General features: G+C 37.7%; 1 protein-coding gene and 1 long non-coding RNA gene across 4 annotated transcripts; both read right to left on the bottom strand.

The window, feature by feature from the left end:
• Positions 1–822: 822 nt before the first annotated feature.
• LOC125492233 (uncharacterized) lies at positions 823–10,038 on the bottom strand. 2 transcript variants are annotated; one of them, XR_008967174.1, is made up of 4 exons: positions 9,475–10,038; positions 6,733–6,808; positions 6,445–6,519; positions 823–4,648 (listed from the first exon to the last, which is right to left on the bottom strand). It is a non-coding gene; the product is annotated as an uncharacterized LOC125492233 (long non-coding RNA). The 2 variants fall into 2 exon arrangements; XR_008967173.1 differs by having other exon boundaries at positions 6,445–6,634; positions 9,475–10,035.
• A 4,551-nt stretch (positions 10,039–14,589) lies between these two features.
• Positions 14,590–24,348, bottom strand: LOC104900642 (uncharacterized). 2 transcript variants are annotated; one of them, XM_048634279.2, is made up of 5 exons: positions 23,619–24,348; positions 16,696–17,122; positions 16,356–16,573; positions 14,941–16,271; positions 14,590–14,862 (listed from the first exon to the last, which is right to left on the bottom strand). In XM_048634279.2, exons 1-5 carry the CDS (start codon positions 24,151–24,153, stop codon positions 14,833–14,835), a joined length of 2,541 nt encoding a protein of 846 aa, XP_048490236.1. In that variant the 5' UTR covers positions 24,154–24,348; the 3' UTR covers positions 14,590–14,832. The 2 variants fall into 2 exon arrangements, with proteins under 2 accessions (XP_048490236.1, XP_057246981.1); XM_057390998.1 differs by having other exon boundaries at positions 16,377–16,573.
• Positions 24,349–25,089: the final 741 nt, after the last annotated feature.

Below are 25,089 nucleotides of genomic sequence, written 5' to 3'. Positions count from 1 at the left end.
TAGAATATCAAATAATAAAGCAGGAAAGAACACACCAGAACTTTTACGTGGAAACCCAAAAATTGGGAGAAAAACCACGAATCTGCACTAGGAATCGATGAATATTCAAGAAAGATTACAAAAGCACTCAAGAACTCTCTCTACAGCTTTTTCTCTCTCAAATATGTGTTTAGAGATGATGAATATTATAATCATAATTAGGACACCTATTTATACCCTCATTAAACAAAAGAAAAACCCGGAAAAACGTAACCCCGCAGCTCGACATCCCGCGGGCGCAGGGTCCTAGCCCGCGGGAGGACAGAAACACTGATGAAACTCGTCAGTTTCGTCAGTTCTTCGTAAAACCGTCATAACTTTCTCGTTTCTCACCGGAATTGGACATATGACCTATCATTGGAAAGCTCTCAGAACAAGCTATCACCTCCACTTTGAATCACCTCAAAATCATTTATAGATTGAAAAATATGTCCATTCAAAGTTAGCCTTATGTCCCAAATGACGTTTTCCTTCTACGCAACCTCATCTCCACACCCATACACCTCCATGAGCTTCATATACTACCATATACCCAACAATACCGACACTTACGATCCATTTGGTAGTTGGTTATAAATGATACTGATGGGGATGAATTTGTGTACAAATTTGTGAAGAATATCATTGTCTATTCCCATAATAAAGCATTACCTAAAGCGTCCACATTCCTTCTTGAATTTTCATTCCCGTCCAATACCACCTTGTAGGTGGTAATGAGTGGTAATGAAAATTGTTTCCCCTTGGAGACAAAAACACAAGGTTAGGAATGAGATTGCTTGCCTATAGAGAAAAAATACCTCCTTATAGAGATTTTAAGGATGCTTCCCTAATAAAATTACACTTGAAATTCATTCTCATTACCACAATTTATTAACGACTACCAAACGGACCGTTAACATTATTTTATTTGCTCATTTGAAGCTCTCTATATATTAGCAAAAAATAAACTTAGGTGTATGTACACTGAGGCATTTACGTTCAATAGTCTGTTTCAAGCACTTTCTCTAAACATTACTCCAGCATTACTTTGGCCATCAACTGTACCATACGGTGCCATTCCTGTGATATCAGAACAACAAAAAAGTTGTATTTCCCAACTCTTTCACAATATATTTTGTTGAATAACACAATCTTTACCAAGTCTCCAAGTGGAGATATGAGCACTGGAGATGATGTCGAGCTGACATACTCCTCAGGAAGATATTCTTGCATGATTGAGGTACCAAGGTGGTTAAGAGCATCGAGTGCCACCCCTGGTCGGCTGGTCGCGAATATTCACATTGTCCCCCGTCTTCATAATCTCATCCACTACAATAAGAAACTGGAAGAGGCAAAAGCAAAATAGCCTCAGATTATTTTATCCATAAACAGCAACCTGGCATAACATCTCAAAAAAAACATGGCAAACTCAGCATGTGAACATCTTAGTAACTTGGGAGAGACAAAATTTGAAGTGAAAGAACTACAACCTACTTATTGAGCAACATAATGACTATTCAATATCCTCAATACTGTGAACCTCTCTCAGCGACAGAATACGAACCATAATATCTCCTTCAATTAAAGATAGCACTTGATCCAATTTCCGATTTTTCAACAAAAGTAAATCTCACCTTTAAAATAAATTTTTCAAGGAATCTACAACCCTGCCTAGTTAGAGACCCCAATGAAACTCTATTACACTCCTGCACCAGCACACTGCATACCGATCTTACACCAACCTACATCCAAACCCTAACTCAGAGAAAATATTTATCGCTTTCACTTGTTCATTGCAAAAGCCAAACCAAGAGCCACATGCCTCCTTCCCCTAACAGAAACCAGAAGTAACTTCTCCTTCTCAGCATCTTCCAAGCTTTCTCCCTTAAGCAAAAAGGAGTTATGAAGGGAAGTCCATAAGTTTTTCCATTGTAATAGGTTGCACTAAGAGTGTCAGAGCTTTGGCAGACGTTAATACTTTTCCAGTGGCATTACTTATATGCTTACAGAACTGTCATAATAACCCGACTCTCTTCAATGGTAGCAAGAGTAAGGCATAAGCTTATCATAGTATTTATATGAGAAATGAGGACCCTGGAATCTGGACACTGTCCAAAGATTCCTGTCAAATGATTCTGGATAACAGCAATAAAACCCTCTGCCTCTGTGAAAAAGGCAAGGGGAGAGAGGATCCGATCCCACATCCATGCCACGAATGATAAGCCCAATTTCATGATCCACCAATAAGACAGGTTGGAGTTCAGATACAAGCAAGAATCATCTGACCTTCTCACAAAATTCCGAATTTTTTCATGCAACCATAAACTTTGCTCATGTTGAATTGTGTGGTGCCTTTATCCTTACTTCTCAATCTCAAGAGATGCATAAATTGAAAAGCAACAGCCAACAGTCACATTACTTCAGATAAGATCAGATTAAGAAAGATACACAGAACTTGCATTACAGCGGCTAATCTTGGGGATGAGCATGAATGACAGATACATCTCCAAACTCCAAAGTATAGCACCACCATCACAAAATATATAGCATGCTCAAAAGAAAAAATCTTTTACGGCTTGGACACACATACTAAGAGTTTTAGCGGGGTGGCTTAGACTTTATTGTAGAGAGTACATAAAAGTAAGAAGAAAGAAACCGTTTGTAAGAGAATGTTAGTGGAAGGTCCCACATCACACCTGAATTGTCTAGGTTTTATACATAAACTGGTTGAGTTGAAGCAAGCCTACCAAATATTTCGAAACAGCACTAGTGGGTTATACTAAAGCTTCCAAACATAAATGCGCAAACCAAGTTCCAAAAATTTCACTTTCCGACATCTTAAGGTCGGTTCATTTTGATTTTGAATTTTTGTTTTCCCCCCCCCCAAAAGCAAAAATATAGAAAGTATTTCAGTTTTCTAGGTGTTAATTTCCGAAAATAAATATGACAAAGTACGACTAACTTAAGTTCATATTACACAACCTATATATTAGTTTAAAATCTCAAAATCGAAAACTAGAAACTCAAACCAAATAAGGTGTGGTTAAAATGAAAGGATCAGAAATAGACTATGAACCATAAAGAGAGAGCTACCACTTTGCTCAAACATATGAACCATTATATAGATGAAAATTGGAGATCATAAGCCTCAAGTTTCTCCCCAAAATCCAAGTTAGATATTTTTATGATTAATAGCAAGTTCATGAAATTCTCTTCCACATTGGTCTGAGACTCTGAGTTCACTTGTTTTAACAAATAACTATTTTCTTCTCTATTCTCTTCTTTCCCACACCCATCAACAACAAATGAGTACTAACTACTGCCATCAGTCCATGCACTATCCTCTTCCCACCAACCCAACCCTCCCCAATGCCACCGCCTCACGCTTATTCCATTGTCTCCCTAGCACCACCAGTCGACTGCCACCCCTCCACTAACTTGCTTGCATAAAGTGATAAAACTGCATTGAGGCCGAACTTGGGTTATACTTCCTCCGTCTTTTTACTTGCAACGTTTTGACTTCCACGATTGTTGATATGCAACTTTGACCATTAATCTCTAATTATATTTATGAAAATTATAAAAATTTGAAATCTTATTAATGTATATTGAGATAAATCCAACAAGACTAATGCTAAAATTTGTATTGTATAGTACACACAAATTTCCGGTCAAAGTAAGTGCAAGAATAGTGGAACATCCAAAACGTTGCAAGTAATAAAAAGTGGAGGAAGTATTTCTTAGTGTTTGATTTTTCAGTGGTAGGTTCAGTATATGTGAGCTAGTGGCGTATCCAGGATTTTCACCGTATGGGTTCGAATGCTTTGAATATAACACGCTCATAAATTATACACAAAATAATATTCATATATTAGTTCAAATTTATTACGAATATTCGAAAATTCAAAGTTGTAAAAGTCTTTAACTTATTTTACAAAAGAAAAAATAGGAGTACATAAACAACCAACCTTTTTTAGAATTTTCTTAAGATGAATAAGATGAGTGCTTGTCGCATACATATAACATATATATTAAAAACAAGAAAATATCACAATTAACAACTGCAATATGGAATTAGTATTGACATGAGCAAGAAAAAAGAGGGTTAGAAAAGGAAATTATATTAAATAAAAAAAGGGAAAGAATTACTCTATATGAAGCCAACAAAGCAAAGCATCAAATTAAGGAGAAGAATAAAGTGCGAAAAACGAAAACGAAGAGCCATCAAAGCAGGCACGGGATTTGAACCCCGCTATATGATGTCATATTACCTTCTGATTGACATGGACCAACCTGACAGAAGACGTTATTGTTCACATTGCCGTAGGATATACCTTTTAACTGGATTTTATACTCCAGAAAACAGGATTTTTTGCAGATCCACTATGGGTTCAACTAAACTCAATGAACCCATAGTGGATCTGCCACTGATGTGAGCTCGTCACAGGATAGTAGAGTAACTTGCTACAGATTTATACCGCAGATTTCTAAGAAATTAGATAATTTTGGCTAGTAAAGGAAGAAGTTTTAGAGTTTCGTTTTGAAAATTAAAACATTGGCATTTGTAGCTTGATATTATACCATAGTAGTTTTCCACCAATTCACGCCAACAAGTTCTCCATTGCTGCACCTGTGGATCTCAAATTGGGTTATATATTAGAATAAAATAAGGGTATCTGAAATCATTTCTTCACTACTCTTGCGCTGCTGAAATTACATGTGGCACAGTTATACTCAGGGTTACCTAATTCGCCCCTACCCCCCACGAATCATGTTTCGATTCGTCCGTTCCGAAACGCGATTCGTTTGCGCACCAAATCGGTGGGGAACGCGACTTAGATCGACAAAACTGGCGTTCCAAATGGTGGGTAGAGATTTCGAAATTTAGGGTATGAATAAACCCTAATTTTGTTAATTGAAGGGGAAATATAACAAATTTTGTGCTGTAATTATGGGGCTTTTGATAGGAATTTGAAATCGAGTGGATTGAAGTGTTTTTGAAGCAACCCAAATACACAATACATTCTAGGTTTCAATTTCGAAAATCCCAAATTCTTTCTTAACTCACCTGCGAAAAGTGCGAAGTTCTGGGATTCTTCATCGCGTCGCCGCCTCTTTGCCCGCCGGTCACCGGTCTTCTCGGTGGTCGTTTTATTCTCCTTCGCAATTCAAAATTTCGAAGCAACTCAGCTTTTTCTTCTCTCTCATCTTCATCTTTTGGTAAATGGTATTGTACTCTGGTTTACGTTTTTGTTTTGAACGTGGGGAAGGGGAAGGGGAAGGGGAAGGGTTAAAAACTTTAAATGACACGTGAAAGTGAAAGTACAGGCTTACAGCTGTCCAACAGATTATTTTTTTAAAAAAAATATGAAGTTGTATGACTTGTATTCTTTGCACTACTTTTGTACTTCTTTCTCTGAATTATGTTTTTTTTCTTTTCTCTCTCTTTTCTCTTTCTTTTTTACTAAATCAAATTATTTATATATATATATATATATATATATATATATATATATATATATATATATATATATATATATATATATATATATTGATTTTAATTTTTATCATATAATTAGTGCGTATTATGTTCCATCGAATTATGTTCCTAAAATCCGTTCCGAAAAAATTCCCCATTGCGATCCAAATTCTTTCCACTAGCGAATCGCGTTCCCGTTCCCGTTCCGCGATCCAAGGCGATCCGCGAATTAGGTAACCCTGGTTATACTTGTTGAATATGAGGATACTCTAGTGGGTTTGGGAGGGGAGATTAGGAGTTGGTATCTGTATGTAATGAACTGACATCTTTGAAGCAGAATAGTAGAAGATTAAGAAGTAAACTGGACTTGAATGATAATTTTCTAGAAAACAATAAACATAAAATGGTAACTACAAGCTTTCGAGAGGCTTCTTCTCTCCCATTGAACTCTTAAAAGTTCACCCAAAATACAACTCAATATTCAACATATCTTCTTTCTCCCTAATTTCCTCGATTTATAGAGTTTCTTCCCTTCTAACCCTCTAACTTATTTCTCAAGCTACTAACTAACTATGCAATACCAAAACTGCCCCTCTCCCCAGGTTGTTTCGGTACACTGTATTAGTAGATATGTATTTTAAGGGGGGGTGGGGGTGGGGGCGACACTCCAGCATCAATCTATATCGTGATGACGCCTGTCTATAACATCGAAAAATAAAATATACAAGATCTCTAAAAAAAAGGAAAGGCCAAGTTATTTCAGTTTTTTTTGGGAGAGAAATTCAATGGTAAACTTGGAATAATCATTTGCTAAAAAAAGCATTTAGACACGTAGCGTAAACATGATAGTTGGGGTATGTTCAAAGCATAGATAGCACAAAACCAAAGAGATTAGACCAGAGACATGTCTCTTGCTCAAAGATGCAATTAAAAGCAAGTGAACTTACCACATAAAGCAAAATGTAAGCACCATGAAAATTATCTAGTTCTTGCAACTGGTGGTTATCAGTTCAGTCACCAAGCTGTCAAAAGTAAAGAGAGCTTTGTAATCAACCACTTGAGGCCACGGAGCATGACTTTGGAGTCCAAACAACAGATGCATCATTTGCATTTAGACACGTAGCATAAACATGATATCTGGGGTATGTTTAAAGCATAGATAGCACAAAACCAAAGAGATTAGACTAGAGACATGTCTCTTGCTCAAAGATGCAACTGAAAGCAAGTGAACTTACCACATCAAAGCAAAATGTAAGCACCATGAAAAATCTCTAGTTCTTGCAACTGGTGGTTATCAGTTCTGTCACCAAGCTGTCAAAAGTAAAGAGAGCTTTGTAATTAACCACTTGAGGCAACAGAGCATGACTTTGGAGTCCAAACAACAGATGCACAGACTACAAATGCATGCATATAAATTATAAAGAATCATTGTTAGCAACCCCCCCCCCCCTTTCCCCCCAAACAAATGAGGAACATCGATTAAGCATCTGATGACTTTGATCTTATGAGGACCAATTTCAAAGTATTATTTTTATAAGGGCATCTCTCTTCCAAAGAGTGTACACCAGTCAACTTTCCATTTTGTTATTGCTGCAAAAGGCTTGTTGGACCAATTTTTTATTACAGAATTTTTTTTAATATCACCTGGATGCTAACAAAATGAATTCAGATTACCATCTCTTTTCTGCAATATAATAACTTTTGTACACGGTTTCTCAATCATAGTTGAAGTCAGATTCACAGTAACAATTGTGCATCATGGAAGCATACTTTAATAAGATGTGTGAATTTGTCAAGTTTATGATGCCTTTTTTTTTCCAGCATTGATCCTACTGTCCTTGTATCACCTATACTTGCCTACCAGCTTCCTGTACCAGATTACCAGCTCTGTATGAACTATATGATGATAGTCCATCACCAAACAAAAGAACTGACACCTCACGCATCAACCAATGTCTAGAACTATATTCTCAGGTGCTGTATCATTATCATGACATAGACTCTTACTACTCAAGACTGATTGATTGCAGGGAAACTGATTCGACCACCTACCTCGATTCACTCTCTTCCTCCATTCCTCCTACCAAATAAGTAAGTATGTTTGTAAATTATGGATTTTAAACTGTGATTGTGCATGGAATTATGGTTTTGGAGTTAGTTGATGCTTTGCATAGATTGTGGATTTTAAACATGTTTTTGCAGAGTCAGTTGATAAGCATGCTTTGCACAGTTAGTTGATGGCTCGATACATGTTTTACTCTTTTGGTGGTTTTTGTAGTTGATGTTTTGCACAGATTGTTTGAGATTTTTTGTAGTTGCTGTTTTGCACAGATTGTTTGGAAATTCTAGGTCAAAGTGAGCTAGAACAGTTACCCAAATAAATACTAGCCTAAATCTTAGTTTGAAAGTGTTGAGTTCTAAGGCTAATTTCACAGATTACTCAAAAAAAAAAAATTACTCCAAAAAAAAGGCTAATTTCAGAGTGCTCCATAGGTTTCATCTCCAAGTGAAAGGGTGAGGACCATAGCTAAGATCGGACAAATGAACGCCTTTCATCATAGCCTAGCCTAAAGGAATGAAAGGATTATCACGAAAGGTTCTGTCAACCGGGTGAAAGTATCAGAACCAAAGGCTTGAAATGACTTGTGAAAGGGTCACAACCATAGCCCTAGGTAGCACGGACACGCCATCCCCCCCCCCCACGTGTCCAATACGTGTATTTTTACATGTATTGATGTACTGTATATGTATTAACCCATCTCTTGGCCTGAACTTTGTTTCCACTTACGTGACATTCAGAATTTCACCCGAGTTTCACCCATCATCAGCTACCCATTCACTACCAAATTTTGAGGGGTTCATCAAGGGTTGAAGGGGATTGTGATGTCCAATTTGGGAGAAATAATCAATGTCCACTAGCAATTAAGGTGGGTTCAAACTATTAGAGGCTGTAGGGAGGGTTCAAACTCACTATTGCAACGTAATTGCTTCAGCATCATCAATGTCCAATAGAAGTAATCTCCACAAAAGGATTGCTCGTGGACATGGTTCTAAAGCGGAGTTAATCACCATTGTGATCAGTTAAAAGGCATGTAATCGCTTCTTCCACAATATATATTTCCAAATAAATTGCAGCTCATTTCTCTGTGTCTGAATCCCCATCCAAGATCGGATGTCATGCCAAATTCGCCTACTGATAGCACATTTAAAAAATAAATGTAAACATTGATCATTAGAGATGATCCCCTATACTTTGAAGCCTTTCTCTGGGTTGTAATCTCCCATGCATAGTTAACCAAAAAATGAAACTATGTTTTGGAATACTAAGTCTACAACAGACCCATCTACGAAAAGATATGTACCAAAGCTGATGCACCCCTAAACACCATAGAGTTCATTTGCACACGCATTCTCACACATGGAGAGTTTATGCTCTAGCTAGTTTTGAGAAGAATTTAAAAAAGTATCTATTCTGTGTTTTTGTGTTTAAGAGGAAGCTAATAACAATGGATATGAATCTGAGAACAGGAATGCAACCAAGGAGCAATTCCAGTTTTCAGAAACTGATCTAAGGCTAAAGAGATACAGTCAACGCCAAAGGAGAAAGAGAGCACTCTTCCACAGTTTTTCATTAATTCATGATCCATCCTTTTACAAAATCTGAGTGAGCTATTTATCTCAGCTCATTTCCTATATTTTGCAACTAAAATAATACATTACACAATGCATAAGAAATAGGAACCCACGGGGCGTTTTCCTTTCTAAGAGGAAAGCTTTTGATTGTTTCAAAAATACAGCAGGAATGCTGTTTTCTGATTGGCTGGAACTGGCAGCATTTCAGTCTACTTTTGCTGCTAGAGTGTCTGCTCCAAATTGCTTTTTTTTTTTTTTTGAGGGGTGCTCCAAATTGCTTAAGTGCCTTTATATTAGTTTAATCCCCTGCTGATTTGGCGTCAGTTTGCTATACACACACTCACCATAACTCTGAAACGCAAGCTTCACAGCATCCTGTTTTCTGATGCCTGTAATGTTGTCTGTTTCTGCAGCATCTGTTCTGATAATTCTGAATTTGCAATGCTGCCTTGTTGCAGCTCGTGTCTTTGCTGCAGTCAATCTGCTTCTGAGATTCATTTTAATCCTTGATCATGCTTCACATGTGCATTGTAATTTGCTAACAAACAGTTGAATTTCTGCTCCAAAAATACCAATTTTCTTCAATTCTCTCTTTGGGCTTTGCTAGATATTTCTTTAATGCTATTTGCCCTCAAACCTTGTTCCACTTGCATCTAATTAAACTCCGGGTTTGTTTTGGTTTAATTTTGTTGCAGATTTACTTACGATATGTAAGAAAACAAAGCCAACTTTGAGTCTAGGTGTTGTTTGAAAACCTTCGGTGAAATTTTCAAAGATGCGAAGCTTCAAATCATGAAGGACTCAAAATTTTCACCAACTTTCTTCCGCCATTTACCCTTCTCCCACCATAGCACCACCATTCCTCCCTCTTTTGTTGTTGCCCCGCCGCCTCCCCACCCCAGTAAAGCCAGCTCGTCACTCCCCTCTCCTTCCCGCTGCCGTGTTCTCCCCCTCCCTCCCCTGCATCGTCGCGTTCACCCCATCCTCTTCCCTGCGCGGCGCTGTCGTGTTCACCCCCTCCCCTCCCTCCCCTGCACTGTCATCGTGTTCATTCCCTCCCGTGCGTCACGCTGTCGCTTTCTCCCCTCCCCTTCTCTACGCCATCGCTTTCTCCCCCGCGCCGCGCGATCGCTTTCTCCCCCACGCCGCGCGATCGCTTTCTCCCCCACGCCCTTCTCTATGTCATCGAATTCTCCTCTCCCCTTCTCCACATTGCCGCCTTCTACCTCTCCCTTTCCCGCCGCTGCTGCGTTATTCTTCCAATTTTTTTCTAGGGTTCGTGCCTTGTGGGTGAGTAGTTGTTTAGGTGGTGGATGGTAGTGATGTTACTCGACGACTTATTTGCGGTGGTAGGATGTGTTGGGGTGGAGGTGTCGGGTTGTGGTAATAGGGTTGGCAGGTGGTGGTAGTTTGGTGGTCAGATGTGGTTGGGGGGTTGGTTCAAGTGGTGGTTGGGTGGTCAAAGAGATGGTCAATAATGAGTCAAAGAAAGAGTACGTGAAACCCTTGGGGGTGGGGGAATGAAAGTAGAGGACTTTGGGGGTAAGGAGAGGGTAAAAGGTATCATTGATTTGAACAAACAAACAACAAGAGAATCATGTTCCTTGATTCCCTTACCCTTTCCACAATACCCCAACCAAACTCCCACTTAGCCTCTATAATTTATATAATTGAGGGATAAAAAGAACTAAGAATTTTCCCGCAGATAATTAGTTAAACGACTTTATTCCATAAGGCGAATGAAGTAACAGAACTAAGGTTGTCCTCATGTCAATATAACTAAGGTTGTCCCTCCAAAAAATCAAGAAAATGACTTTATTCCATAAGACGAATGAAGTAAGAGAACTAAGGCTCTCATGTCAATCTTTAAGTGATATGTACAAAATGGCTCTTGAAGTTGTGGGGAAGACCTTCGCGTCCAGTTTGGAGCACCTTTGTCTAAGGATTATGTTTCTGTTGTTTGCTTTCGACTTCTTGTGACCACCGTTGATTTTGCGACACACCGTTGATTTTGACTTCTTGTTCTTTGGCTCGTCCATTCTTGTTTCCACTGTTTGCTTTTTACTTCTTGTGAACATTGTTGTTTGGCTCGGCCCCTGAACCAATTCCTTTGTTGAGGTCCCTATGCCACTGCCTCTAGATATGCCTCTCCTCTGTCACTTCTGCTTCTGCCACTGCCTCTAGGCCTGCCTCTCCCTCTGCTGCGGCCACTCCAGCTTCGTCTAGTCCTGCCTCTACCTCTAGTTGAACCTCTAAATCTTGTGGGGCCTTATTCTAACTGTACTTCAATTTCCCCTATGTCTGGAATTTTAGGCCCTTCATCTGCGTCTAGATGTTCAACTTCTTCATCAATAAGCACGTCCGGGGCTCCGGCCTCTGAAACGCTCAAAATTCCCAGTCGGTGGTGGGCCTAGTGGCAGTGCTTCCATGTCAAAAAAGAAGATTTACTAAGTGCTGCTGTTTAGGAACAAATCTAGACAGAGGTCTTATCATCAAATGTCGTGAGTAATGACAAATGAGAAACTGGTTCTTATGAATGTTCACAACCATAAAAACTTACAAAGAAATATTCTTTGGCCATTGTTAAAAGCTTCATAGTATCTTCTGATATTCCCAGGCTATCTACAGTGTCCCGAAATTCATTTAAGCAATGACAAATCAAACTTGTAACTACTTGTTCATGCATCTTATCATCAAAGAAACTCCAATGCAAACTGAAGTTGTGGCTACTTCTCTCACAAATCTCCTTATTCGTGTTATCAAGTAGCTTCCTCTCAATACACTGAGAAGAGAAGAAACTGGACAATTCTTGACCTGCTAAAATTAGAGAATGAGCTAGTTTCATAGAAACAAATTTACAGACACATGAACTAGCTGAAATGGTTTCCTTGCTTTTTCAGAAGGTAACATAAAATCTTGTTCAATTGGAATTTTTCTAAAATATCCAATTAAGGGAGCTGCATCAGAATTATTTACTTCTGCATATTCACTTGTTCTCAAGAAATACCATGCATCTGACACATTTCCACAAGCCTGATATTGGTATCATTTTCCAAAAAGTAAATCAAGTTTGAGCTCAAAATAAAAATTACACCTCAAGAAACGTCGGGAACACAGCCAATACCTTCTTTTTTTCTTGCTTTTGGCCTTCACATGAGCATCAGCATCACCAACACCAACCTCTTCATCCATCATCCTGCCCCCAACATCAGCATCAAGAGTTGCCCCTTTCTCCATCATCTCACCCTAAACATCAGCATCACCAAATGCCCCTTCATCCTCCATCTCGGCCTTATAATAATTTTTCCTCAACTTCACGAGTTCTTTTAGCATATACTCCACAAAAAGCTTCGCCTAGTTCAATTTCTTAAAGACATCCAAGTTTTTGCGTTAAATAAAATATGATTTTCTAGAAGTATTGGCTAAGTCATGACAGATCAAAAAGTTCGCAAGGTAAAATTCCAACGTCTCCTTACACTTTCTTTTCGTCATCAGTCTCAACTTTCATGTCATTTAACAATTTTACAAGGGCCGCTTTCTGAATTTGTTGTTATTTGTCAACAAGTTCGTTCAACTTTCACATGATTGCTACGTGGCGATGGGGGAGGGGGAGGGGGAGGGGGAGGATCGACACCCCCATCCCGCGGCCCCAACTGGTTAGAGACTTCCTTTTGGCATATGCATAGCCACTTATCACCAACCCAAAATGCCTTTTTAGCACAATCAAATCTACAAAACAACTCATAAAACAAGGCTAAATGGTTCAGATCAAATACTCTTGTCACAAAGAAAGTATGTGAGTGACTTGCTCAAAGAATATCACCTTTAAAACTGTAGAACTCTAAAGCTCCCTTATGGATACTCATACTAAACTCATTCCTGATTGAGGCTCTCCAATTCATGACCCTGAAATGTATCAGAGATTGACACGCAAACTTATATAACTGAGCCTGTCATAGCCTTCACTATACATATTTTGAGTAAGTTTATGCATTGTCCTACTTCAGCTCATTATCAATAGGTACCTAGGTCTACAAGTACTAAGGTACCTAACAGGGTCACCTGATGAAGGCATTCTCCTTGCAACCAAGTCCACAATGAGAGCTCACCGGATGCTTTTATACAAGATCTACTTCAGGATCTTGCATCCTACTTGGTGCCTCTGAATCTAATTAGTGGTAGCAAGGTCAATTGCGAAAGCTGAGTATAGGTATATGGCATTGAGTGTTTGTGAAGTAATGTAGCTAAGACAACTAATGAAAGACCTTAAGATCAAAGATATTCGCAACCAACCTGTCTTCGCTATTGCTGCCAACCCAGTTCATCATGAAAGAATTAAGCATGTTGATATTGATTGTCACTTTATCGGGGATAGCAAAGAGAAGTTTAGTAACATCAGTTTAGTGTCATCTTCACAAAACATCTTCACAATGGTATTGAGCACTGATTAACATCAACACCTTTTAGACAAGTTGGGAGTTTGTTCAAGCACTCCACTAAACTAGTCCAAAACAACAAGGGCTTAATAATTTATTCACTCACTATTGGACCCCTTGCATGCTTGTTATGCCCATAAGGTTAAATGTAACATTGTTTATTTTGTGGCATGCAATTGAGTGAGATGTATGCATGACCTCTATTTCTTTTATACATGTAGATGTATTAAGTCATGTAGCGTTTAAATATAACAGTGTCTATTTTGTGAGCGCAAGCCAATAATTCAACCATAAATGACCAATTAGTGAGTTATCATATTGTATGTAACGTGTGTAGTGACAAAAAACATTAACTTAGGCATGATTGTATCAATGTTTGACACACGCATTCAGTACAGCTTAAGTCAAGATTATCAAATCATACACGTGCACGGAATTAAAACTCGCAATTAGATTCCCATCTCTATAACATAAATCGTATACTTCACCTCCAATTTATGGATCAAAGGTTTTCAAACTCAAACCCTAGATCTCAAAGTTCCATGGTGTGGAGAAAATTAGTACGTGATCTCTTCTCACTACTTTTACCGACTTCTCTCCTCTCATATTTAGCCAAATCCAAGTGCAAATTGTCGTATCTAACCAGTATATCGTACTCGGATTCATGTCGACTCGTGTCGACACCGGTACCCCGGCCAAAATGCAGTGTCCTAGTATCATAGACCACAATCTTGAATCGATATTACCTTCTCTTTCTTATTCAAAAGGAATATACGTCCCATGTCCATATTGTGGCCAAGTCCAAGCATGTCATTAATCAACTTATTATTCATTAAGTCTTAACTGATTGGGGCTTAATTGACCAACCTAAGGTCAAAATTGTGAAAATTCCTAATCTACTTCCTATGTTGTTTACAAACAAATACATCCCCTTAACCATTGATGCATAGTCAAAGTGCTTCTTATGGCGATAACATGCCAAAATGCTCCTCAAATGTTCAAATTTAAAATAAAAAAACATCATTCTAATGAAACAAAAAATGTCATTGAAAAAGTGCTAACACCCAATAATGAGGGGCATAATCATTTTGCACCAAAGAAAGTCTAATCCATTAAATGTGCAATCCTAGAGGATACCCTATACAAAAACTAACACCATAAATTAGACAATTATGGTTCGAGTTACATTATGTAACTCCATGAGAGCCATATATAACTCTCAGCGATTAACAAAACTGTACAGCAACTAGGAACCATCTTTTGCTTCTAAAATCTGCCATATTTGTCAACATAAGCCTGCAAAAGTAAATGCGTGTCAAACTCGGAATACCATAGTTGTTTCTTAATGTCTAATTAGTAATCTTAGAGTCTCACCTGAATAAGCTTTAAAATTTTAGGCTGAGATGAAGACAAATATTGCTTAATGGACTCTGAAGAATTTGGAACTTGATTTGGCTGTAAAGTACTCAAAATCTTGTCCTCGGCTTTTTGAACTATTACTTTATATACATCCTTAGACAGGCGACCTTCATGCCATATCGGTTTCATTAACTCCTTCACAAATTCTATAAGAGATGCACGAAAATACTTTATTGCCTTAGATTCTTCATCTGCTAATTCATTGAGTTGCTCGCCTTTCTCTACCTTCCGGTCTCCATGTCTCACCAAGTCACTCTGTTTACTATCATTGACACTTCTACTTGCTTTAAGTATAGCTTTGACACTGCCAGGAACCATAGGATTCTCCTCTTCAGTCAGGTTCATATTTTGAGCATCACTGGCAGAAGTTGCAGCAGATTCTGCTTCAGCTACAGGGGCAACTTTATCATGGACATTATAGTTCTTATCCCAAGTACCAATCTGTAATCCTTTATGCAACTCAAGAGAATTCCTTCCAGACGTGCTTTGAACATCTTGAGTTTGATCATAAGACGAATGCCTAAAGCGCGCACGTCCAACATCAGGTTGCTCAATGCAATCACGAAAAGGATCATATTGAACATCTGATGATCTTTTTCCAGGAGGAAATAGATACGAGGACCGAAAAGGTACAGATGGCTCCCAGTTATAAGGAGTAAACGTCGTCTTATACTTAAAGATTAGTTTATCCTCTGCATAACGCACATCAGAAAATTTTCCTGAATCAGATCCTGAGAAAAAGGCAGAATCACGCAGTAAAGAAGAGCTTTTCCAGCTAGAGATATTGTAAAATGGCACAGTGCTCTGCACATCTAGGGAATAGCGCCTTCGCAAAGCAGCAGATTCCTCCACAAGCTTCACAATGGAATCTGCACTCGAAAATACTCCCAATTCCCTAGATGAAGATCGACTCCCAAAAGATAAATTATGCTGCAGCATAGAACCACCTTCAGCAACTGATGCCTCATGATAATTAGATGAGCGATTCTCTATAAAAATTTCTGCTTCTACCTCCCTGTGGGTAGAGATTGACCTAGATCCATCTTTACAAGAAGAGGATTTCTGGGAATCAGCAGACACATGGGAAGATGAAACCATTCTCTCAAGTAAAGCACTTTTATCCTTGTCTTCATGTTTGCGCAACCTGAAGCCTTCTCCATGCTCTTTTCGAATATCTTTTCCTGCAGTTGAATTGCGCAAGTAATCATTGATATTCTCCACCACAGAAAATGGTGGGTTGTAAGCAAGCAAATCTGAAGCATCAGCAGTAGCATTCTCTTCAGAACCTGCTAACAAATAGGTGCTTGTTAGATGCATCAAATTGCAGGAACGTTTTAGTTACAGAAGACTCCTTACAGACTCAATTATACCTTTCTCAGGCCAAAGCTCACCTTTGGTGTGCGGTACATCTTCCGCTACTTGTGTAGCATTATCTACATGGTCTCTCTTGTGAAGAAATCTACATGAACCCCCTTTGATGCACCAACCTTTAGTGAAATATTCACAAATAATTGCAGGTCGTTTATTTCCATCCTCACTTTCATCCTCAGGTAACAAGCTCCTTGGCCTCACTTGGGGAACACAAGATCTGGAAAACCTCTAAGTATTAGTAATAAAAACAACAACTGGAGGGAGGGAAAGCCAGTTTCTTTAACAAATTAAAAGAGCATGACGATCACTAAAAATATTTTGAGAACCAAAACTGCAGACCTTGATTCCTTTTCACCTATGTCTTGTCTTGAAGGAAAATGAAGATCTGCCTTCTCTAGAAGGTTCCTGGACTCCTCAACATCAGATGTCTCCATCTTGCCCAGCTGATCACACCCAGCATCAGGAGCAGAAACATATTCTTCTGCAGCAGAAACTAAAATTCCTTGTTCCAGAAGGCCCTGCTTATCTTTCACAGTATCAACTCCATTATTAGAAGAGCCAGCGATATATTCATGTGATTTCAGAGATTCAGAACTTCCAACATGTATAGTACAGATCTCCTTTCCATCCCCATTCTGCACTTCAGGTGAGGAACATCTTCCATCATGGATACCACGTATAATACTTGCTTCGGACTTAACAGCACTTGTACGTCCCGATGTCAAGCACACCTCATCTCCTGTGGATTCCAGCTCTTGTCTACCATCTACATGAAGAGAGAATGCGAGACAACAAACGAGTGAGGCAGTCATCTTTGCTGGAGCAAATGCTTGTAAACCAGAAATGATTTTCTAATTAGAATCGCTTGAAACCCAATGAGTAAGACAAGCCAATACGATTATGGGAAAAAGAAAAGACGAGAAGATTGAACAAAACCAAAACAAGGCATGAGCTCCCTTTACTATAATCAGGTCCCCGAGTATATCCACTGCATTTTTAACAGTATTTGGAACCACAATATACCATAAGACTTAAAACAACACCAAAGATTTCCCGAAATGCTATGTTACTCATACACGGATTAAGTATCTACTCGGATACGGGTGTCTAAGCGTCCGACTCGGCAATTTTGTAGAAAAAGTCGGGTTTTTAGATTAAAATGAAGTATCCAAGTTAAGTATCGTGTGGACACTACAAGACACGACACCCGATTTTTGAGGTAAATGAAGGTGTCGGAGTAACATAGCTAAAATGTATTATCATACTCCATACCATATTACATAATGCAAAAGGTGCACTTTTGTGCAAGTATGCCAAGAGGTCTCGAAAGGGATCCACGATCCACGCATCCAATGTAGAATATCATGAACATAAGAGAAACACATGATAGAAGCCCAAACCATCCTTAACAAAACCGCAAGCTGATCTCCTTGACAACTAAGGCATGCAAGAAGCAAAAATCTTCATAATGCTCCAAAATATAAACCTTATTCATTTTACACCCAGCTAGAGCTACCGTTGTCCATTTTCAATAAAGCCAAATAAATTGCTAGTATTTGGCTTAGGATTATGATGGACAAACAATGTATGGCTTTTTATTGTTAAATAAAGACCAATCAACATAAAGATCAACGGGAACAACCTAGCTCGTAACCACAAGGGCTTGCACTTCGAGGCCAAGGTGGGTTCATCAGACAGCCTCCACTTATGGTATTCGAGAGGAGGAATTGCATCTTTCTAGACCCGTCGCACCTTAGCACGGAAAGAAAGAAGTGATAATAAGCCAAGTCAAGAGTAAGCTTAACTCAACCCTCAACAGTCACACTAGAGCTAGAGTAAGCTTAACTCTCACAAGCTCAAGATTGTAACTTAACTCAAACTTACGCCGGCTGATACTTTGAGGCGCTTGTTCTTCTAATGTGAAGTCTAGGTAGTTGCTCGTAATTATCAACTTAATGCATTTCTTGAAACTCGCTAGCTTAAAGCGAACTTTGAGAACTCAAGAGCATTAAATCTCGATTGAAACACGGAAGAAATTACAACTGCATCATAGAGGTTCTCTAAGTATAACAAAATCGTAATATTAGGCCATGACAGTTGCAAACCATTCGCATTGGCCATGAAAGTGGTTTTAACTACCATAATTGCGATAGCAACCACATCCGAGATGCAATGACCATTGTGCCAAAAAAACTCAACTTCATGGAAGATATGAAAAGTTGTTTGGTTGACTATGAGAAGTAAAAACTCTCATGACAAATTCCACTTAGCTAGGGGGACCCAAGTAAGTTGATTTCTCTATTTTGTGGGAAGTAAAATTCACACTTGGAGTGTAATTTTCTATATTTATGTCAACCAAACACTTTAACTTTTTTACTTCTTGTGCATTGCCACTTCCTGTTATTTATGTCAACCAAAGAAGCACTTTGGCCGAAAGCCCTCGGCAAATTCGAGGCTCAACTTGTAACCACTCGAACAATCTTCAAAGCAAGTAATGTTGTTGTGCAACTCTAGGCAATAATTTGTTTGAGCCTAGAATAAGGATGGAAAATGGGATTGTACTCCATGTGTTTGGTTCACGTCTTCTTTCTCATAGAAGGCTTAGAAGTAATTTTTTTTGGAACTATAAGGACTGAATATGGATGGAGTTTGGTTCTCGTTCCATGTGTTAAGGTCACGTCTTTTTTCCACGTACGATAAACAACATAAAAATTTCACGTCGTACTAAATTGACTTACGATGCATAACACAAAACCACATTAGACCGTTAGAACATCCTCAAGAGTGGTAACGAGAGATTCATGACTTGAAAGCTAGAAGTACCTAGTTCTTCTCTAGAGAAGAATAAATTTAATTCCATTTTGCTTCTTTCTCCTTTGTTCTTCTAGGCAAACGTTGCTTTCTTTAGGATGCTCCATTCTCTCAAAGTTGCTTTTTTGGATTTTAGAGATTAGATGTATATAATAATTAATTACTGCTTGTCCTAATGAGATAAGAGGGGTAATTCACGAAATCCTATTAATTTAGATTTATTCTTTCTCCTTTACACTTACAAACTATATGCGTTAAGCTACTATATTGAACTTCATCTTTTTCTTACACGAGAGTTACTTAATAACATTCAGATATTTGTTCAGTGTATCCTTTTCGTTTTGGTTTATTATTACATTATTTTCAAAACATCGAATTCGAACAATTTATGGCGTGTTAAAACACCGATCCGCAGATTTAAATCTTCTTTGAGGCATTTAGCTTTAGTTGCCTGAAGTGGTATACCCTTATTTCTATTAAAATTTAAAAGGTAAGATACTTAAAAGATTGACTTTGGTTTTCTTTACCAACAAGATAGGAGATGTAGTCACCCATTCTAATTTTTCAATATTTTTTCTTTCTCCTTTGACTATTTAACGTCGAACAACTAAATTGTACATCTTTTTTCTTTCTACACATGAGAATTACTTACTACTTAAAACAATTGAATTAAAAAGTTATATATGATATTTTTTCTAACTTCTTTTCTATTATGGTTTTTGTTAGCTTCTTGTTTTAAGATTAATGGCGCATCTCCACACTTGCTTTCAGGTTCCATATATCTAAAATTGTGGCATGTCAGACATGAAGGCATGAAAGCATATAGTTGTTTGAAAAGTAAAGACTTTATCTTTGGTAGTTGACAACATACATGTGGCCATCCATAATCCACATTGACTATTTGCCTTCATTTAATCTATCAAGTGATATGTGCTCTCCGAAACCTACTTTCATATCATTCATAACCTTCCTTATAAGTCATCATTGACCTCGCTGCATCCTTTTAAATATCCATAATGTCAACTCCACACTACTTTTACTCATGTATCATCTAATCAACGCCTCATATGCGTAAACCGTTATACATGGTTGTCTTATCATATCCTCGCCATAAAAATCTAATTGTCTTCCTAAATCTCTGTGTAGGACATATCTCTTAGTGCGTTCCCACACATGTATCTAAACATACATATCTCTATTTTGTGCTACCCCCATTCTTCATCATAAATGCCTAACATTTAAACCTATAACACTTTTCTAATAGCCATCCTTTTTCTAACATTAAAGGTGTGTAATGGTCACAAAATCCCAAATTTTCTTTGCATTCGAGCAACCCTCACTCTTTCATACGAGTCATGTCTTAGTTATATTACTATCCTTTGTAAAATTGACTCAAGGTAATCAAAACACTCAATCCTCAGCATTAAAGTCCAATGCTATTACATCCTCAATTGACTATGTCTCATCTACTAAATTTGCACTAAATATAGACAGTTTTGCTTAACAGCCCTTGGGTTTCTAATGTTTGCCTCCATCACTCCAATATAGCATTAACCTCATCTCCATTCTCGTAATCTCGTCCTCTAATACAATATGATATAAACTGCTTAATAGACCATGTTAAATTCATTTATTACAGTTGAAAATAGGAGATGACTTGATCCAAATTCTTGATGTAGTCCTATCGTGACAAAATAAAATAAACTACTCCATAAGTTTTAACATTGGATTACACATCTGAATACATATACTAAACTAAATCTATCTATTTACGGGCATACCCTTATTCAACATTTTCTACCAAAGCACGGATTCATAGTAGCTTATCATAAGCTTTATTAGCTCAATACAATTATTATCAAACCTATCTCATAAGATGTATGGCCTTAGTGGTAGATCGTCATGGTATAAACCTATAATTAGTCGGCTTGTACATCTCCTTTGTCTATAAATGATCACTAAAAACTCAATTTGCTCCACATAATTATAGCATCACAAAACTGAAATAATCCTCTGCAAGGCATAGGTAACAAATGATAAGCTAAGACAAAAGAACCAACATGAAAGTGTAAGAATATTGAGTAAAACTCAAACCCAAACTATCCTACATGGCTACCTCAAGTAATCTTCACTAAAAACTATTTAAAACCCAAAGTTGCATCATTAAATCCTTAAGTAGCAAGGATACGGTATGACGGTATCAATTGTGAACCTACACTTGGCGTTTGTTCTTGACTTTCAAGTACAAAAGGTAAGCTTTGGAATGGGTAATACTGATACATATATCAAGTGTTTGGTTCTTTGTTTAAAATTAAGAAACCTATGAGGAGAGAAGTGAAAAGTGAAGACCGTGAAGGATAGTCACAATAAAAAATAAAAAAAATATCCGTCCACTATTTTAGAAATAAGTGGCTTATATCCCAATTTCAAAAGCCTCAAATCATTCTGCAACCATATCCATATTAACCAAATAAAATTTGAACATTTCCATGAGTAGAACTCTTTGAGCGTCTTCCATAGTCTCTTTTTCAATATCCACTTGACCACAAAATCTTCATTAAACGGGCTAGGAGATATTTTCCTATAATTTGGACAAGGTATGGGGAAAGCATTCATACAATGATACACCCTACATCACCAATCAAGTTCACATCTTTTTATTTGGGAGGTCTAAATAACAACTTCAGCATCTTCTCAAATAAAATCTTCAACGCTACATGTTTAATTATTCTCAAAAGTTGGTCTTGCACCCACTTTTCTCTTTGAAAAAGCAAATATTGACTTAATTGTGGGATGAAAGGAGTATACCAAAAAATGTGGTACATTAATTTGCCTTAAACTAATGTGTCGACAACTCGACATCATAGAAAGACAAAACAATTGAGGAAGTGTATGCAAAAAGGAGACTAGAGAAATAAAATCGATGAGGAACCTCGCCTAAGAAGACCAATAGGTGGGTTGCCATCACACGTGACTCACCTCATACTCTCAAAGAAAAATCCCAACTCTTGATTCTTCATATTATACATTTCAATGTCAATTCATAGATGTGATGATTTTCCAAAGTTAGCACCTACAGGAGTGAGCAATGCTAAGGGACAATATTTCTAGCAATCCACAACAATTCCTTTTAAAGTCCCCCCCCCCTTCTCCAAAGGTAGTCATGTGCAAGCACACAATGCCTATTCAAAACGAACTAGAAAAGCACTCTATTACACACAATCCTACATTTGGAGTACTAAGATCTAGCACCTCAATCTATTGTTGTGTGCATATCATTATGTAGTGAAAAAGAGAAAAGAATATCCATTTTGGTATTTCTATGGTTAGGTTAATGGTATATTGTATACAAACCCTCTATTGGAGACCAGTGTCTAAAATATTGTGTCTTGCCCTTTAATATACTTAAAATTTTTTTAAAAAAAATCAGCAAATCAACACCACAAGACAACAAATGGAATAAAGAAGTTTACTCCTACCAAAAAGAGACTCAAAGTATAAACGCACCACAACAGATGCCACTTAAGAAAATGTCACAACCAATGGGTAGGAAAAGCGAGATAAAAGAGTGTCCCAGTTTAGCGGCCACTTCATATGCTCAAGCATCAAACAAGAACCAACTTAACAACTGGCCACTCATTTCAAAAATAAAAAAGAATTGTATTAAATCTTAAGTGTGATCCTCTCCACTAATTTTTAAATCCATCAGCAAATCAGTTGCTTAATCTAATCACTAAGATTGGTTTTTTTTTAAAAACCATGAGTGTTATCAACAAGAAACTCCCCATTGACTGAATACAAGCACTATTATCTCTTTATCACTCAACGAGCCAACTCTATACTAAGGAGATATCAGTTACCATGCCACTCTTCTTAAACAAGTTAACATTTGAAGATTCCTTGTGCTAAGCTACTCAGCACTCTACACGCCAGAAATCACTCCCCCTACTACAGCCACAAGCCAAGAAAATCTCATGTCATAGCCTTTCTCAAAATTCCACCTAGAATCTACTTCCTAAACTCCTACTGTAGTTTACCATATAGCTTATGGAAAGACTACAACAACTCATGTGAAATTTAACATAATGTTCAAAATCTCATGAGAGCTTAGTGGCTTCTTAAATTTTCCTCAACTTTTGAAGGAACTTTTCTTACGGGATGAGTGATAGCTGTTTGCTTTCCTCAATATGTCATCCTCATCCCACTTGTTCTCCAGAACATAAAAAATACATCTTCTCAAGTTAAATTTCTATAAAAAAAACAACATCACACATGCAAGCATAGGCAGCAAAAACACAAAAACAGATGATCACACAAAATTAGAACAAATCGAACAACAAATATGTCATCAGAAGCAGATAAATCGACAATCAAAAGCATGCAAATCGGAAATCAAAGAGAAAGATTGAAAAACCTAAACTCCAACAATTTCTCAAAAACAAAAAACTAACCGTTACACGCATTGTCGACATCAATCGGAATCGGTAAATCAGATGTTGCAGAAGCGATTATGGCATTGATAGTTTCCGCTATATCTCCGTCATCGCCCTCGGCTTCCGCCATTGTTGCATCTTCTTCGTCTGTCACTTCTTCTTCGACTTCTACTTCTTCTTCAACTTCCTCATACTCTTCAACCTCCTCGAATTCTTCAACCTCTTCTTCAACTTCTTCAAATTCTTCCTCGACATCTTCAACCTCCTCCTCTTCTGGTTCTTCTTCTTCAACCTCTTCTTCTGGTTCTTCAACCTCTTCTTGTTCTGGTTCTTTAACCTCTTCTCCTTCTTCTTCAACCTCTTCCTCAACCTCTTCTTCAACTTCTTCGTATTCTTCTTCTTCCTCGAATTCTTCCTCTACTTCTTCCTCGACTTCTTCTTCTTCTACTTCGATTTCTTCTTCAATTTCTTCTTCGACTTCCTCATATTCTTCTTCTTCCTCCTCTTCTTCTAATTGATCGCCATTGTTGCGGTGAGAATCGGAGGAAGCCATGGGCGAGATGCGCTTCCTTCTCTGGACTACAAAACGCCTAAATTTAGTGTTTGTGCTGGAGTGAAATTATATCTCAATGTTATCATCATGATCAACATATATAGCACGAGATCATTAGGTTAGACTTTAGAGCACCTGCATCATCAATTCAAGATCAAAATTTCATAAATCAAAAGATAATTTTTTTTTAAGGGAAAAGTCCAAAAGATAATTAATACCTTTAGAAACTAAAATAGAAGGGGAAATCATAATAGTACCTTTTTTAGAAAAAGTATGTGCATAATACTTCGACATTACGCAATAATTGGTTAGTTTTTATTGGATGATTAGTTATAATTTTAGACACTTTATAATATTTAACTAGTTATTAGGCCCGGGTTATGCCCCGGGTAAGAAAATTTTCATTTATTAATATTGTACTTTGATATGATAGCACTAAATATTACTTGGTTTAGTGGTTAAAACTTTAGTACATGAGCTTGAGGTCACGGGATCAAAACTTATACTATGCAATTTCTAATTTTTTATTGTACATGGATTACATGATCTAAAACTCCCTAGGGAGAGCGCCACGTGGCACCGTTCCTGGTTTTGGTTGAATTTTACCCCAAGTATAAGGCATAGGGGTGGCAATGATGCGAGTCGAGTTCGAGTTTGAGTTTGAGCTAGCTTGACTCGTTAGCATTTCTAGTTGAGTTTGAGTTGAGTCGAGCTCACTCGAGTCGAGTTTTGATCGAGTCGAGTTTTGACCGAGTAGTTTGCAAGTGTCTCATGTTACAAGCAATGATAAGGTAGAAAATTGTTAAATTTAGGTATTTTGCTATTTATAATTAGGTATTCGAGCTTCTCACGACTTTTCGAGTCGAGTATCAAGTTGCTCAACTCGACTCACCAACATCTCGAGTCGAGCTTTGACCGAGTTTTGACCGAGTCGAT

This window comes from Beta vulgaris, chromosome 8, assembly GCF_026745355.1.
Source record: "Beta vulgaris subsp. vulgaris cultivar EL10 chromosome 8, EL10.2, whole genome shotgun sequence".
NCBI lineage: Eukaryota > Viridiplantae > Streptophyta > Magnoliopsida > Caryophyllales > Amaranthaceae > Beta > Beta vulgaris.
This window is presented reverse-complemented; position numbering and strand designations above follow the sequence as displayed.

Coding starts and splice junctions, on each gene's coding strand:
- LOC104900642 (XM_048634279.2), bottom strand. CDS start 24,153: ATGGCTTCCTCCGATTCTCACCGCAACAATGGCGATCAATTAGAAGAA. Junction 16,574..16,695: donor ATAGGTGAAAAGGAATCAAG/GTCTGCAGTTTT, acceptor GAGGTTTTCCAG/ATCTTGTGTTCCCCAAGTGA. Junction 16,272..16,355: donor TGAGCTTTGGCCTGAGAAAG/GTATAATTGAGT, acceptor ATTTGTTAGCAG/GTTCTGAAGAGAATGCTACT.